General features: G+C 38.4%; 1 protein-coding gene across 1 annotated transcript in view; it reads left to right on the forward strand.

Annotated features, from left to right (window-relative positions):
* KDM5A (lysine demethylase 5A) overlaps positions 1-16210 on the forward strand; it is a 97971-nt gene that overhangs the window by 46563 nt on the left and 35198 nt on the right. Inside the window, exons 14-19 of the mRNA XM_047066755.1 lie at positions 2650-2844; positions 9731-9912; positions 10275-10399; positions 11301-11451; positions 12787-12901; positions 15453-15808. Of these exons, the coding sequence (XP_046922711.1) occupies positions 2650-2844; positions 9731-9912; positions 10275-10399; positions 11301-11451; positions 12787-12901; positions 15453-15808 (1124 nt within the window). The remainder of the gene's footprint in view (positions 1-2649; positions 2845-9730; positions 9913-10274; positions 10400-11300; positions 11452-12786; positions 12902-15452; positions 15809-16210) is intronic.

Genomic DNA, 16210 nt, shown 5'->3' on the forward strand with positions numbered 1-16210 from the left:
TTGAATAAATTCCTATTAGTGCTATTGGTGGGTCATAGGGTAGTTCTATTTTTACTCTTTTGAGGAACCTCCACACTGTTTTCCAGAGCGGCTGCACCAGTTTGCATTCTCACTAACAGTGCTAGAGGATTCCTCTTTCTCCACATCCTTGCCAACGTCTGTTGTTTCCTGAGTTAATTTTAGCCACTCTGACTGGTGTGAGGTGGTATCTCATTGTGGTTTTGATTTGTATTTCCATGATGATGAGCAATGTTGATCATCTTTTAATGTGTCTACCATCTGCATGTCTTCTTTGGAAAAGTGTCTATTCGTGTCTTCTGCCCATAGAAATGAAATGTTTTAGCAGCTTTAGATTTGGAATAAAGTGATGGTATTAAGTTTTATAAGCCACAATAGATAATCAGTTGTATTTTATGTGGCTTCTTTACAGATTGTAATAATTAAGATCTGCATATCTTCTTGCCATTGTTAATAAGTTGTATCAGAAATGTTTAAAAAGTAAATATTTATGAATTATGAAATGAAAGACTTGTAGATTGTTAATAGACAAAATAATTGCTAATCATAAGTTCAGTATAATTGTTTTCTTGGGAAAGATGGTTTCTTTAGAAGAGTATGGAAATATTACTTGATTCAGAGATAGTCTTATATTCTTTTTTTTTTTTTTTTGATAGTCTTATATTCTTAAACTATGATTCCTATCGTTGTCTTCTGCCTGTCTTAAACTGGAGGTGATTTCTAAAAGGTTCTTAAAGGTCCATTTTTTAATTTTTTCTCCTTTATATCTTAGTTTTCAAATATAAACTAAAACCCTATTTAAATCACCCAAGTTTTTCAAACACTGTACAGGAGGATACAAGTGTGGGGTGGGGGGAGAGGGAAAGAGAGAGAGAAAGGAGAGAAAGAGAGAAAAGAGAGAGAAAAGGAATGGGAGGAGTGTGTGTGTTTGTGTGTACAGGCATACGTGTTTCATCACACTTTATTGCACTCCACAACTGCATTTTTTTTTTTAAATACAAATTGAGGGCTTGTGGCAACCCTGTGTCAAGCAAGTCTCTTGGTGCCAGTTTTCCAATGGCATTTGTTCATGTCTCTATGTCACATTTTGGTAATTCTGGCAATATTTCAAACTTTTTCATTATATGTTACAGGGATCTATGATTAGTAATTAGGATTTGTTGAAAGTTCTGGTGATGGTTAGCATTTTTTAGCAAGAAAGTATTTTTTTTTTCATCCCCCCCAAGAAAGTATTTTTGAAGTAAAGTGTGTACATTGTTTTTTTTAGACATAATGCTGTTGCACACTAAATATATATTGTATGGTGTAAACCTAACTTTCATATGCACTGGAAAACCAAAAAATTCACTTGACTCACTTTATTGTGGTATTCACATATTATGGTGGTCAGGAACTGAACCCACAATATCTCTAAGGAGTGCCTGTATAGTATAACTAGTATCACAATTTGGCTTAAAGCTTGATGGTTAAAGAAATTTTCAGTATTTATCTTAAAGAAGGAATCTGATGATTTATGAAAAGTGATCATTTCACATAGGGAGAATAAAGTATATAATCTCAGCACTTCACTTTGAATTCTCTTTGGGTTAGACTGATTGTATGTATGTATGTATGTATGTATGTATTTATTTATTTATTTTTACGTTATTTATTAAAAATTTTTTTTAATGTTTATTTTTGAGAGAGAAAGAGCGTGAGTGGGGGAGGGGCAGAGAGAGAGATGAAGAATCCAAAGCAGCCTCCAGGCTTTCTGAGCTGTCAGCACAGAGCTTAACGTGGGGCTTGAACTCATGAGCCCATGAACTCATGACCTGAGCTGAAGTTGGACATTTAACCAACTGAGCCACGCAGGCATCCCTAAGTTGTTTATTTTGAGAGAGAGAGTGTGTGTGTGAGCAGGGGAGGGGCAGAGAGAGAGAGAGAGAGAGAGAGAGAGAGAGAGAGAATCCCAAGCAGGCTCCACACTGTCAACAGAGCCCGACCTGGGTCTTGATCCCACAAACCGTGAGATCATGACCTAGCTGAAATCAGGAGTTGGACACTTAACTAACTGAGCCACCCAGGTGCCCTAGACTGATTGTTTTTAAAATAATTTCTAGATGCTAAAATGTAAATCATCTTTTACTTTGGTTCTTACAAAAATTGAGTGATGAGTCCATGTGAATTGCTAAAGTAGTGCTTTTTTTCTCCGCTTTTCTTTTTCAAACTTCTAATAACATCTCTGCTTTTTGTTCTATGGAAACTTCTGTGCTGAATATGTCCACTGAACCCTTTATAATCTGAATGTCTTTTCTTTTTTCTTTAAAGGCAGTTTATGTTAGACTGGTCTAAAAGTTTGCTACCTTATTTAAATATCAAGGAACTTGTACTTCTGGTACATAATGAGTAGAAAGTCAATAGCTTAGGGTAGAGGCTTAGCATCTCAAATTATGGAAATTTTCTGTGGGAACACCTTTGAAATTCCTGCTGGGCCATAAAGATTTAATATTTAAATTACCTCTTATTTTCAAATGGAGTTGGTTATTTTGCCTTCTTTACAGTAAAAGAGAGGATCTGTAGGCTAAATAGTGGTTTTGTTCTGGAAAATGTTATAAGCAAGTAAGTTAATTTGAGAAACTTGTCGTTTTACAGTTACCCATTGGACGTCAGTGTGTCAATCATTACAGACGGTTAAGGCGCCATTGTGTCTTTTCACATGAAGAACTCATTTTCAAGATGGCAGCAGATCCAGAATGCTTAGACGTGGGCCTGGCTGCCATGGTGTGCAAAGAATTGACTCTCATGACTGAAGAAGAGACAAGATTAAGGGAGTCTGTTGTACAAATGGTGAGTTTGCTTGACACATTCCCTGTATTCAATACTGCTCATGGAATATACTAAAAATGGAATGTGTAGAAAGAATCCATTTTCATCTTTGATTCCTTTAGAAGTTGAACACAAAAATCATAAGTTTAGAGAAGGTATGTTTTTATACTTGCCATTTTGCGTTCTTCAAATTGAAAAATTTTAGGAATCTTTATGTCATTTCTAGATTAAAAAAATAGAATCCTATCAGCTAGAATTTCTTAGGTATATATTTATTTCTTTAAATAAGAATCTTCGGGGCACCTGGGTGGCTCAGTCGGTTGGGCGTCCGACTTCGGCTCAGGTCATGACCTCGCGGTCCGTGAGTTCGAGCCCCGCATCGGGCTCTGGGCTGACAGCTCAGAGCCTGGAGCCTGCTTTAGATTCTGTGTCTCCCTCTCTCTCTGACCCTCCTCTGCTCATGCTCTGTCTCTCTCTGTCTCAAAAATAAATAAATGTTAAAAAAAAAAAAATTAAAAAAAATAAATAAGAATCTTCTACATATAGTATTTCTTTAAATAAGAAAGTTCAAATCCTTTGAGGTTTGAAATTGAATAAAAGTTATGTTTCTGGTGATTCCAGCTGTCAGACTAAATTGATTTGTTTTTATTTCTTTCCTCTTTCTAAGCAACTTAATGAGTAGGAAGTACTGAATGACCAAGTGCTGGGATTTTTTTTTTCCTGGTTTGGAAGCCAGTTGAATTTTTTTTTTTTTTTTAATTTTTTTTTTTCAACGTTTATTTATTTTTGGGACAGAGAGAGACAGAGCATGAACGGGGGAGGGACAGAGAGAGAGGGAGACACAGAATCGGAAACAGGCTCCAGGCTCTGAGCCATCAGCCCAGAGCCCGACGCGGGGCTTGAACTCACGGACCGCGAGATCGTGACCTGGCTGAAGTCGGACGCTTAACCGACTGCGCCACCCAGGCGCCCCGGAAGCCAGTTGAATTTTTGATGGAGTTTCCTTATAATGGAGGTGGCTGGGCAGAGGGTGACCAGATCCACCTCCCACCGCCACCCCCCTCCACCCCCAACAAGTGTTAGGATTTTGAATGCTTGTAGTAAATTAAATCTTTTGTTTTTTAGAATTTATTTATTTATTTTTGAGAGAGTGGGAGCAGGGGAGGGGTAGAGAGAGGGAAAGAGAATCCTAAGTAGGCTCTGTGCTGTCAGCACAGAGCCCAGCATGGGAGCTTAAACTCACAAACCATGAGATTGTGACCCGAGCTGAAATCAAGAGTCAAACGCTTAACTGCCTGAGCCACCCAGGCACCCCAAACCTTTTTTTAAAATTTAATTTAATTTTTTAGTTTATTTATTTATTTTGAGAGAGAGAGAGCAAATGGGGAAGGGGAAGAGAGAGAGAATCCCAAGCAGGCTCTGCACTGTTAGCACAGAGCCCAGTGCAGGGCTTGAACTCATGAACCATTAGATCATGACCTGAGCCAAAGTTAGACACTTAATTGACTGAGCCACCCAGGTGCTCCTAACTCTATTTTTTAAAAATTCAACTAACGTTTTAATTTGAAATTAAAAACAAATTACCACTGGGGCACCTGGGTGTCTAAGTTGGTGAGGCCTCCAACCCTTGTTTTCGACTCAGGTCATGATATCATGGTTTGTGGGATCAAACCCCTCACCTGGCTTTGCGCTGACAGGATTCTCTGTCTCTCTTTCTCTCTCTGCCCTTCCCTGTGCTCACATGCACACTGTCTCTCAAATAAACATTAAAAAACATTTTTTTTAAGTTAACCATTTATATTAGCACCCTCCAAGAATGAAATACTTAGGTTTCTTTTTTTTTTTTTAATGTTTATTTTTGAGAGAGAGACAGAGTGCAAGCAGGGGAGGGGTAGAGAGAGAGGGAGACACAGAACTTGAAGTGGGCTCCAGGCTTTGAGCTGTCAGCACAGAGCCTGACATGGTGCTTGAACTCATGAACCGCAAAATCGTGACTTGAGCCAAAGTCAGATGCTTAACTGACTGAGCCACCCAGGCGCCCCAGTTTCTTTCTTTTTTTTTTTTTGGAAGTTTATTTTGAGAGCAAGTGAGTACAAGTAGGGAGGGGCAGAGAGAGAGAATCCTAAGAGAGCTCCCAGTGGAGAGCTTGAAGCTGAGCTTGAATTCATGAAACAGGGAGATCATGACCTGAGCTGAAACCAACAGCCAGATACTTAACCAACTGAGCCACCCAGGTACCCCGAACATGTACAGGGAGGAAAACTACAAAACTCTGACGAACAAAATCAAAGAAGAGTTTAGTAAATGGAGAGATATTCCATGTTCATGGATAGGAAGACTCAGTGTTGTCAAGATGTCAGTTCTTCCCAACTTACCTATAAATCCAGTGAAATCCTTATCAAAATCCCAGCAAGTTATTTTATGGATATTGACAAATTGGTTCTAAAATTTATTTGGAGAGATAAAAGACTCATAATACCCAAGTCAATCTTGCAGAAGAACAAACTCAGAAGACTAACACTACCTGATTTCAAGACTTACTATAAATTGTACACCTGAAACTAAAGTACACTATGTGTCAACTATACTCATAAAAAATAAATAGAAATATTAAATACTTACTATAAAGCTAGAGTAGTAATAAAGACTATGTGGTATTTACAAAAGAACAGACAAATCAACCAATGGAACATAACAGAGAACCCAGAAACAGACTCACATAAATACAGTCAACTCACCTTCCACAAAGAATGATTTCTTTCCCATTGCCTGGTGTCTATCTTTTGAAGTTTCACAGGTACTGTGTTTTTTACAAATTGAAGGTTTGTGGCAACCTTGCATTGATCAAATTTATTGGCCTCATTTTTCCAACAGCATTTGCTCACTTCATGTCTCTCTGTCACATTTGGTAATTCTCAAAATATTTCAAATTTTTTCATTCTATTTTATTTCATTTTTTCATTTTTAATTATGGTATAATTAATATACAATGTTATATTAGTTTTAGGTGTACAATATAGTGATTCAAAAATTCTATACATTAGTCAGGGCTCATCATAAACGTACTCTTCATCCCCTTCACCTATTTCACTGATCCCCCCCACCCACCTCCCCTCTGTAACCAACAGTTTATTCTCTATATTTAATAGAGTCTGGGGCATCTAGCTGGCACAGTGGATGACTTTTGAACTCAGGGTCATGAGTTTGATCCCCACATTGGGTGTAGAGCTTACTTAAAAAAAGAATGAAATTCCCTTAATAGAGTCTGAGGTTTTTTGTTTTTTGTGGTTTTTTTTTTTTTGTCTTTTTTTTCTTTGTTTTGTTTCTTCAGTTCCACATATGAATGAAATCAGATGGTATTTGTCTTTTTCTGACTGATTTATTTCACTAGCATATTCTCTAGATCCATCCATGTTGTTGCAAATGGCAGGTTTTTGTTCTTTTTAATGGCTGAATAATATTCCATTGTGTATATATACCACGTTTTTTTATCCATAATTTGGCTATTGTAAAGAATGCTGTAATAAACGTAGTGGTGCATATATCTTTTCAAATTAGTGTTTTCATATTCTTTGGGTAAATACCCAGTAGTGCAATTGCTGAATCATATGGTAATTCTAACTTTAATTTTTTGAGGAACCTCCATACTGTTTTCCACAGTGGCTGCACCAATTTGCATTCTTACCAATAGTGCATGAGGGTTTCTCTTTCTCTACATCCATGCCAACACTTGTTGTTTCTTATAGTTTTGATTTTAGCCATTCTGAGAGGCATGAGACTATATTGTGGTTTTGATTTGCATTTCTATGATGAAGAGTGATGTTGAGCATCTTTTCATGTGTCTGTTAGCGATCATATATGTCTTTGGAGAGATGTCTGTTAATGTCTTTTGCCCATTTTTGTTGATTTTTGTTTTTTTATTTTTTATTTTTGTATTTTAGAGAGAGTGCAACTGGGGGAGAGGGACAGAGGGAGAGAGAAAATCTTAAACAGGCTTCTGTGCTCAGTGTGGAGCTTCACACAGGGCTTGATCCCACAACTATGGGATCATGACCTGAGCTCAGATCAAGAGTCAGATGCTGATCCACCCAGTCACCCCTTCTGCCCATATTTTAATTGGTCACGCTTTTTTAAATTATTATTATTATATTCTTTATGGTCATTTTATGAGTGATCTTTGATGTTACAACTGTAATTGTTTTGGGGTGCCACAACCTGTGCCCTCATAATGGTGAACTTAATCGATAAATGTGAATGTTGAGCCTGCTCTACCAACTAGCTATTTCTCTGTTCCTCTTTATTCTTTGAGCTACAACAATACTGAAGTTAAGCCAAGTAATAGCCCTATTACAGCGGCCTTTTAAGTGCTCAAGTGGAAGGAAGAGTTACACATCTCTCACTTTGGATCAGAAGCTAGAAATTATTAAGCTAGTGAGGAAGGCATGTGGGAATCCTATGTAGGTCAAAAGCTAGGCTTCTTGTGCCAGCTAGCCAGGTTGTGAATGCAAAGGAAAAGTTCTTGAAGTAAATTAAGAGTGCTACTCTAGTGAACACATGAACAGTAAGAAAGCAAAATAGCCTTTTTTGAGGATACGGTGAAAGTTTTAGTGATCTGGATAGAAGATGGAACCAGCCACAACATTTCCTTATGCCAAGGCCTAATCCAGAGCAAGGCCCTAACTCCTAAGTTTTATGTATGCTGAGAGCTGTGAGGAAGCTGCAGAAGTTTGAAGCTAGCAGAGGTTGGTTCATGATGTTTGAGGAAAGAAATCATCTACACACCACAAAAATGGAAGGTGAAGCAGCAAGTGCTGATACAGAGCTGCAGCAAGTTATCCAGAAGATGTAGCCAAGGTCATCAGTGAAGGCGGCTACACTAAGTATAGATTTTCGGTGTAGACAAAACTGCCTTCTATTGGAAGGAGATGCCATCTAGGACTTTCATGGCTAGAGAGAAGTCAATGCCTGGATTCAAAGGGCAGGCTGACTCTCTTGTTAGGGGCTAATACAGCTGATGACATTAAGTTGAAGCCATTGCTCATTTACCAATCCTAAAATCTCAGGGTCCAGCTAGGGGCATCTGGCTGGCTCAGTCAGTTAAGCATCTGACTCTTGGTTTTCACCTATAGCTGGTGAGATTGAGCCCTGCATCGGGCTCCTGTGCAGACAATGTGGAGCCTGCCTGGGATTCTCTCTCTCCTTTCTCTGTCCCTCCCCTGCTCACACGCTCGCTCTCTCTCTCTCTCTCTCTCTCTTTCAAGAGAAATAAAATAAACATTAAAAAATAAATAAATCTTTAAGAATTGTGCTAAATCTACTCTGTGTTGTATAACTGGAACAACAAAATCCAGATGACAGCACATGTGTTTACAAACAGTTTACTGAAATTTTAAGCCCACTGTTGGACCTGCTGTGCAGAGAAAAAAAAAGATTCCTTTCAAAATATGACTGCTCATGGACAATGTGCCTGGCCACCCGAAAACTGTGATGGAGATGTCCAACAAGATTGATGTTGTTTTCATGCTTGCTAACAGAACATCCATTCTGCAGCCTGTGGATCAAGGAGTAATTCAACTTTCAGGTCTTAATATTTAAGAAATAAATTTTGTAAGGCTACAGCTGCCATAAATAGTCTTCTGATAGATCTAAGCAGAATAAATTGAAAATCTTCTGGAAAAGATTCACCATTCTAGATACTATTAAGAACATCTGTGATACATGGAACAAGGTCCAAATATCAACATGAACAGAAGTTTGGAAGAAGTTGATTCCAGCTGTGGCAGGAGTGACTTTTAGGGCTTCAAGATCTCAGTGGAGAAGAAAGTGTAGACGTGTTGGAAAGAGCAAGAGAACTACAATCACAGAAGTGGAGCCTGAGGATGTGACTGAATTGCTGCAATCTTGTGATACGGCTTTAGCAGATGAGGAGTTGCTTCTGATGGATGAGCAAAGAAATTGTTTTCTGGAGATGGAATCTACTCCTGGTGAAGATGCTGTGAAAATTATTGAAATGACGACAAAGGATTTAGAATATTATGTAAACTTAGTGGATAAAGCAGTGGCAGTGTTTGAGAGGATGGACTCATATTTTGAAAGACGTCCTAATTGTGAATAACATGCTGTCAAATAGCATCATATGCTAAGAGAAGTCACACGTGAAAGAGACAATTGATGTGACTCCATTGTTTTAAGAAATTATAACAGCCACTCCAGTCTTAAGCAACCACCACCCTGATCAGTTAACAGTCTGATGAACATCGAGGCAAGACCCTCCATCAGCAAAAAGATTATAACCTCCTGAAAGCTTAGATGATGTTGAGCATTTTTTAGCAGCAAAGGATTTTTTAATTAAGGTGTGTACATTGCTTTTTCAGACACAATACTATTGCACGCTTAATGGACTACAGTATGGTGTAAATGTAACTTATATATATGCTGAGAAACCAGAAAATTTATTTGACTTGTTCTGTTGTGATAGTTGTTTTATTGCCATGGTCTGGAACCAAACCCACAGTATCTCTGAAGTGTGCTTATACATTGGTGGAGACTCATGAAGTAAGTTCTTGTGGTATGGTCCCATTTCAGGTTTAACCTGTGTCATTAATGGGGCATCATTTTTCCTTGTTCTGCAATAATTTGAATATCACAACTCTTGATCATCTTATCCTTTGATCAGATTTCTCTAAGGCTCTTTTCCTATGAACTTTTGAATAATTAGGAAAGATTCATTTTTGAATAATTAGGAATGATTAATTTTGGAAAGTATTTTGATGATGTGTCATTGTACCTCCCATGTTTATATCTTAAGTCAGAGATTTACCTGTAAGAAAAAAATTTAATAACTTGAAGGTCTTTGATGCTTGAGAGACTAGAAAGATTTGATGTAGTGACATGAATTGTATTTCAGGGTGTCCTGATGTCGGAAGAAGAGGTGTTTGAACTTGTTCCTGATGATGAGCGACAGTGTTCAGCGTGCAGAACCACATGTTTTCTCTCTGCTCTGACATGCTCCTGTAATCCTGAGCGGCTTGTGTGTCTCTACCATCCAGCTGATCTGTGCCCCTGCCCCATGCAGAAGAAGTGTCTTAGGTATCCATAAGTTTCTTGTAAAACTTGTTAATTCTTTGAAAACGAAGGGCATTGTTCTTTGTAGTTTCCCTTCCCCATGTGTAGACTGGTGACTTTTCCTTGCCTCTCTGCCTCCCTGCTGTGGACCAGTCCTTTAAAGTTGGCTCTAAACTTGGCAACTGAAGTTATTTTTTTTTATCAGTTGATTTCATATGTTCCCTGTCTCTCCCTGCATTAAACCTCTATGGACAACTTTGATTTTTTTAAGACCCCATTCACCTCATCATTGTATTAAACTGATTATGTTTAAAATTTATTTTCAAGTTATTTTTGGATTTTCAAGTTTTTATTTCTGTGTTTTGTTTGCTTCTCTTTGTTTTTAGATACCGCTATCCATTAGAGGACCTCCCTTCTCTGCTATATGGTGTGAAAGTCAGGGCACAATCTTATGACACTTGGGTCAGCCGTGTTACAGAAGCATTATCTGCCAACTTCAACCACAAGAAAGGTTAAGTATCCTCCTTTTGTATGCATACACTGAAATTACTGTCACATTGAAAGAGGCTTTGTGGGGCGCCTGGGTGGCTTGGTTGGTTAAGCGTCCGACTTCGGCTCAGGTCATGATCTCACGGTCCGTGAGTTCGAGCCCTACGTTGGGCTCTGTGCTGACAGCTCAGAGCCTGGAGCCTGTTTGGGATTCTGTGTCTCCCTCTGTCTCTGCTCCTCCCCTGCTCATGCTCTGTCTCTCTCTGTCTCAAAAATAAATAAACATTAAAAAAAAAAATTAAAAAAAAAAAAAAGAAAGAGGCCTTGTTTTGTTTTATGTGTTTTTCTATTAAGGAAAAATCTTAGGCTTCATTTAAGATTTGAGACTAATGGATTGGTTGACTGACTTAAGATTTAGTTTTCTATTTGAGAATCTTCTCTTACATCAAAAGTTAATATAAAATGGGACAGATGGCTAACTGGCAATAGATATGTATTTTGGGGAGCCATTGTGACCAGTGGACTAACACTGAAGGCTAATTAAGAACAAGGAATCGCAGGGGCAGCTGGGTGGCTCAGTCAGTTAAGTGTCTAGACATTGCTTGGGATTCTCTGTCTCTCCCTCTCTCTTTGCCCCTCCCCTGCTTGCATGTGTGCTCGCTCTCTCTCTCTCTCTCTCTGTCTCTCTCAAGATAAATAAAACATTAAAAAAAAAAAGAACGAGGAATTAACCTTACCTGAGAGAAATCATCCATAAGGATTAGGAATGAGCATCTGCTCATAAGCTTTTAATTGCATTGGTGAGATTTTCCCAGCTGCGATGATTCTTCTGATAGGTTGAGGACTAACTTGAGAGGGGTTGGTTAACATTTTTAAATGGCTTTTTATGTCTGTGGTTATAGCATACGGTTTTATTCTTACAGATTTGATTGAATTACGAGTAATGCTGGAAGATGCTGAGGATAGGAAATACCCAGAGAATGATCTCTTTAGAAAGCTCAGGGATGCTGTAAAAGAAGCGGAGACCTGTGCCTCTGTGGCTCAGCTGCTTCTCAGCAAAAAGCAGAAGCACAGGTAAGACTATGAAGAAGAGTTGGGTTCCCCAGTGGTTTCTTGTGGGTTTTTTGGTCTTGTTTGTTTTTTTTTCAGAGTAGAACCAGAATTTTAACTGGCTCACAAGGCCCTCTATTTAATCTTTGATCTCTTGTGGCCATTTCCCTTTCTCCTCCAGTCATGTCCCAGTCTTAAACTCCTACTACTCTCCCTTCTTTCTTGCTTCACTCTGCAGTCTTCTTCCCTTTTCTGCTTTTCCTACACACTGGGCATGGTTCTCCTTAGGGCCTTCACAGGCCTTCCCTGCTATCCAGGTGGCTTGTCCCTCACTTCTTTCAGGTCTTTTTCAGATGACACATTCTTGAAGAAACTTGCTCTGACAACCTTTATAAAATTGCAACCTTTTTATTCTTTTTTCCTGTTTTGTTTTTCTCCTAGCCCAGTCACCTCCTGATATACTAATTCATTATCTCTTCTACTGTTTCCCAGGCCCACTAGAACATGTGTGAGACTGGGATGTTGGAGATTTTTTATTCTTTTTTTCATTGCTTTATTTCTTGTGCTTAGCACAATGCCTGGCACATAATAGGTGTGCAATAAATATTTGTAAATAAATAAATGATACTACATGCTGAAGGCAGGTGGCAGCAAAGAGTAACCTTGATGGATACAGGAGAGGCTGCTATTAAGGAGTGTAGAAGTATGCGCCCTTGATTGAATGTCATTTGTATGTGTTAAATTTTCTGTGGTATTGTTTTGTATTCATTCCAACACATTCCTGGTATCTGAACAGGTTCTTCTGTAGCACTTCACATTGGGTTTTAAAATTACTTTGTATATTTTTTATTTATCATTTTATTAGAGAATCTTTCTTAAAGATGTTGGTCAGTGAATCTTCAGCTGTCATTGGGTCACTAACCCTCTCGGAGAATCTGGCAAAAGCTTAGAGACCCTTTTCTTAGAAAAATGCACATACACATACAGTTCTGAATATGTTTCAGAGGGTTTATTGTCTCCTAAGTTAAAGGTGCCCTTGTTCCACATTTTAAGCTTTTTGAGGTAGAAGATTTAGTTTTATTAATGAACATAATATTTTGATCTGAGGAATTGATTAACTGTTTGAAATGTTTAACACTTATAAGAGTGGAGGAACTACAACTTGGAGTATTGAATCTTTGAGCCATTAACTAAAGAGGTAAATACCTGATTTGGAGGTGATCAGCATTACAGTGGAACCTCTCAAACACTCATATTCTGGGGTTGCTTGGGTTAGAATTCTAGAGAGACTAGAAGCCCCTTTGGTATCAGATGACTATGAATTTTTCTTACTTATGTCTCAATATTATTTCACATCAGGCAGAGCCCAGATAGTGGGAGGACTCGGACCAAACTGACAGTGGAAGAATTGAAGGCCTTTGTCCAACAACTTTTTAGTCTTCCATGTGTCATCAGCCAAGCTCGACAAGTAAAGGTGGAGTATTACGTTTCTTTTCTTGGGTAATAACCTTTGTAGTATGGGTTTCTGTTTTGGGCAGATAAAATACTGTGTCTAGACTAGTTTTTTGTTCTGTTTCTCTTACTGCTGACAGTAAGAATCCTTTGGTTTAGGGGCGCCTGGGTGGCTCAGTCAGTTAGGCATTCAACTCTTGATTTCTGCTCAGGTCATGATCTCACGGTCGATGGGTTTGAGCCCCACATCGGGCTCTGTGCTGACAGTTCAGACCCTGCTTGGGATTCTCTCTCTCCCTCTTTCTCTGCCCTCCCCTGCTTTCTCTCTCTCTCTCTCAAAATAAATAAATAAACTTAAAAAAAAAAAAGAATTCCTTGGTTTAGTTCTTAGTCTTTAATACTCCCTTTAAGATTCTGGAACCAAGAGTAATTAGTTTAGAATTTTTTTCTGTTTTAATTTTAGATCAGAATCCCTATCTGGCATAGATAAAATTGAAATGCAAGAAAATCATTAAAAGAATCTAAATGTTTCAGTAAGTTATTAGTTCATGAGCTTTTAAAAATATGAGCTCTGAAATTACTAGAGTCCTGATGGTTTCTTGAATTTGTAAAATCTAAAAAGTATATATCAAATACATTAATTTGTGTAGTTAGTATTCCTTTGATAGTTCATGGTGGTGGTTTGTGATTTGGCCATGGGCAGGATATCTGAAATGGTTTTTATCAAGGTTATCAGCTTGTGAAATCTAGTATCAATTGTGTTTTTGCTTTATTCCTTGTTGTGGGAGCATTTTGATAGTTGACCACACTTTCCTATCTGAGAGACTTTCTTCTCTAAACATCTGTGACATCACACTCTCTGGTTTTCTAGGTTATTCACAGTTCCTTCTCTTTAGTCTTCTTTGCTGTTTGTTTTCTCCTTGGCTTGACTTCTAATTGTGGAGTATGTTCGGAGCCTCAGCCCTTTCTTTAGTCTTACTTGTTTAGTGACATTAAACAAATCTGATCTGATTCCCAGATCACCAGTTCTTAGTGCCTTTGTTCTTTTCTACAGGCTTGTACATCCAGTGGCATACTCTCCATATCCCTTTGGCAGACTGAAGTAATCTTAAAAGCCTTTTAATGAGTCAAAATCCTTGATTCCTTTATTTCCCTTATTACCCTACAACCAGTCTCTAAACAAGTGCTGTTTTTATCTTCAAAATGTATCCCAGAGTGAACCATTTATCATCATGACCATTGCTTAAACTGCTCTGAACCACTAGATTCTAGGCCTTAGGTTACTGGAATAGCCTCTTAACTCACCTCCTTTCTTCTTCTCTTGTCCTTGATAGTTGATTTTTTATTTGGTAGCCAGAATGATTGTGTAAAATATAAATCAAATCATATCATTTATTTGTGGTAAAATTCTCCAGTGCTTCCTCAAAGCCATTAGAATGAAATCTAAATTCATAATCTACAGGGCACTGTGTAATCTGACCTCTGCTTATTTTTAAACTACATTCTCCACTTTGCTTCTCATCACCCACTCATCCAGATGAGCAAGACAGCAAGCTCATTTCTCTTTAAGAGCTTTTGCAGTTATTACTTGCCCTGCCTGAACTGCTCTTCTTCCAGATCTTCTTATAGTTCCCACTTCTGTCTCCTTATTTTAGTTTCAGTTTATCTGTTTTCTGTGACCACCATTGCAATGTAGTATGCCCTCCTCCTCTGGTCATTCTCTATTGTGTTCTATTTTGTTCTCATAGCATTTAAAACTAACTGAAACATTTCATTCACGTATTCAGTGTATGGCTATTTAGATTAAAATGCGTTCCTTGAAGACAAAGGACTGTATGTTTTAATATTGTGCAGTTAAAACAGTGGCTATATCTAAGTCTGTAGTCTTTAAATATTTTTTGAATTGGAGTGCCTCCGTGGCTCAGGGTTAAGTGTCCGACTTCGGCTCAGGTCATGATCTTGCGACTTGTGAGTTTGAGCCCCACATCAGGTTCTGTGCTGCCAGCTTCAGAGTCTGTGTCTCCCTCTCGCTCTGCCCCTCCCCCGCTCATGCTCGCTCTCTCTCTCTCTCTTTCAAGAATACACATTTAAAAAAAATTTAAAAATTTTTTTGAATGAGTCGTATTTTAAAAGGAAGAAGGTAAGTAATTACAGAGAAGCATATTTATGATATTTACGTTTTTTACTATCTATTTGGTGCTATAATGGTGAGATTATTAGATAATCTAGAGTTTGTTAGTTTGCCTGAGCTATATTCCATACTCATTTTGTATCTTTTATTTTTTATTTCTTTAAAAAAATTTTTTTTCCATTTATTGAGTTTTTGAGTGACAGAGTGAGACAAAATGAAAGTGGGGGAGGGGTAGAGAGAGAGGGAGACACAGGATCGGAAGCAGGCTCCAAGCTCTGAGCTGTCAGTGCAGAGCCTGACATGGGGCTTGAACCCACAGACTGTGAAATCATGACCTGAGCCGAAGTCGGACGCTCAACTGACTGAGCCACCCAGGCGCCCCTCATTTTGTATCTTTTAAATTTGGTTGTGTTTTTTTTTTTTTTTTTTTTTACTTTTTCAGAATCTCCTGGATGATGTGGAAGAGTTTCATGAACGTGCTCAAGAGGCCATGATGGATGAAACCCCAGATTCTTCCAAACTCCAAATGTTGATAGACATGGGTTCTAGTCTCTATGTGGAGCTACCTGAATTAGCCCGACTAAAGCAAGAGCTACAGCAGGCTCGATGGTTGGATGAAGTAAGACTGACCCTGTCAGATCCACAGCAGGTCACTTTGGATGTCATGAAGAAACTGATAGACTCTGGGGTGGGGTTGGCACCCCACCATGCTGTGGAGAAGGCAATGGCTGAACTACAGGAGCTCCTTACAGTCTCTGAGCGGTGGGAAGAAAAGGCTAAGGTCTGCCTGCAGGCAAGGTGAACACATATATTGATGACTGTTGCCTCTTTAATAATGAAGTCAGAGTAGAACCGAAGGAGGAACATAAGGTTCTATTTCATTAAATATTTAATTAGATGTTTTGTGCCTTCCCTGATCAATCACTAAGTTATCGAATAGGTCTGCACATAAACAGTTTTCAAATATTGTGTGCGCTCTAGTGCAGAGTACTTTGCTAGGTACTTTAGGTGATACAAAGTAGTATTTTGTTTAGAACTTTCCATTACCTATGCTGTATTTCAGAGCTAAGAAATGTAAAGCTCACCACCATATGTTACTGTTAACTGAGAGGTACAGAAAAATGCAACAGGAGTTTAGAGGAGAGGTCAGTGTTAGCTTGGGTGCTCAGAAGAGAAGCTGGAGAGAAAAGAAAGAACTTA

Source organism: Lynx rufus, unplaced genomic scaffold (assembly GCF_022079265.1).
Source record: "Lynx rufus isolate CCGP_SWC_20201006 ecotype Redwood Valley unplaced genomic scaffold, mLynRuf1.p SCAF_7, whole genome shotgun sequence".
NCBI classification, from domain to species: domain Eukaryota; kingdom Metazoa; phylum Chordata; class Mammalia; order Carnivora; family Felidae; genus Lynx; species Lynx rufus.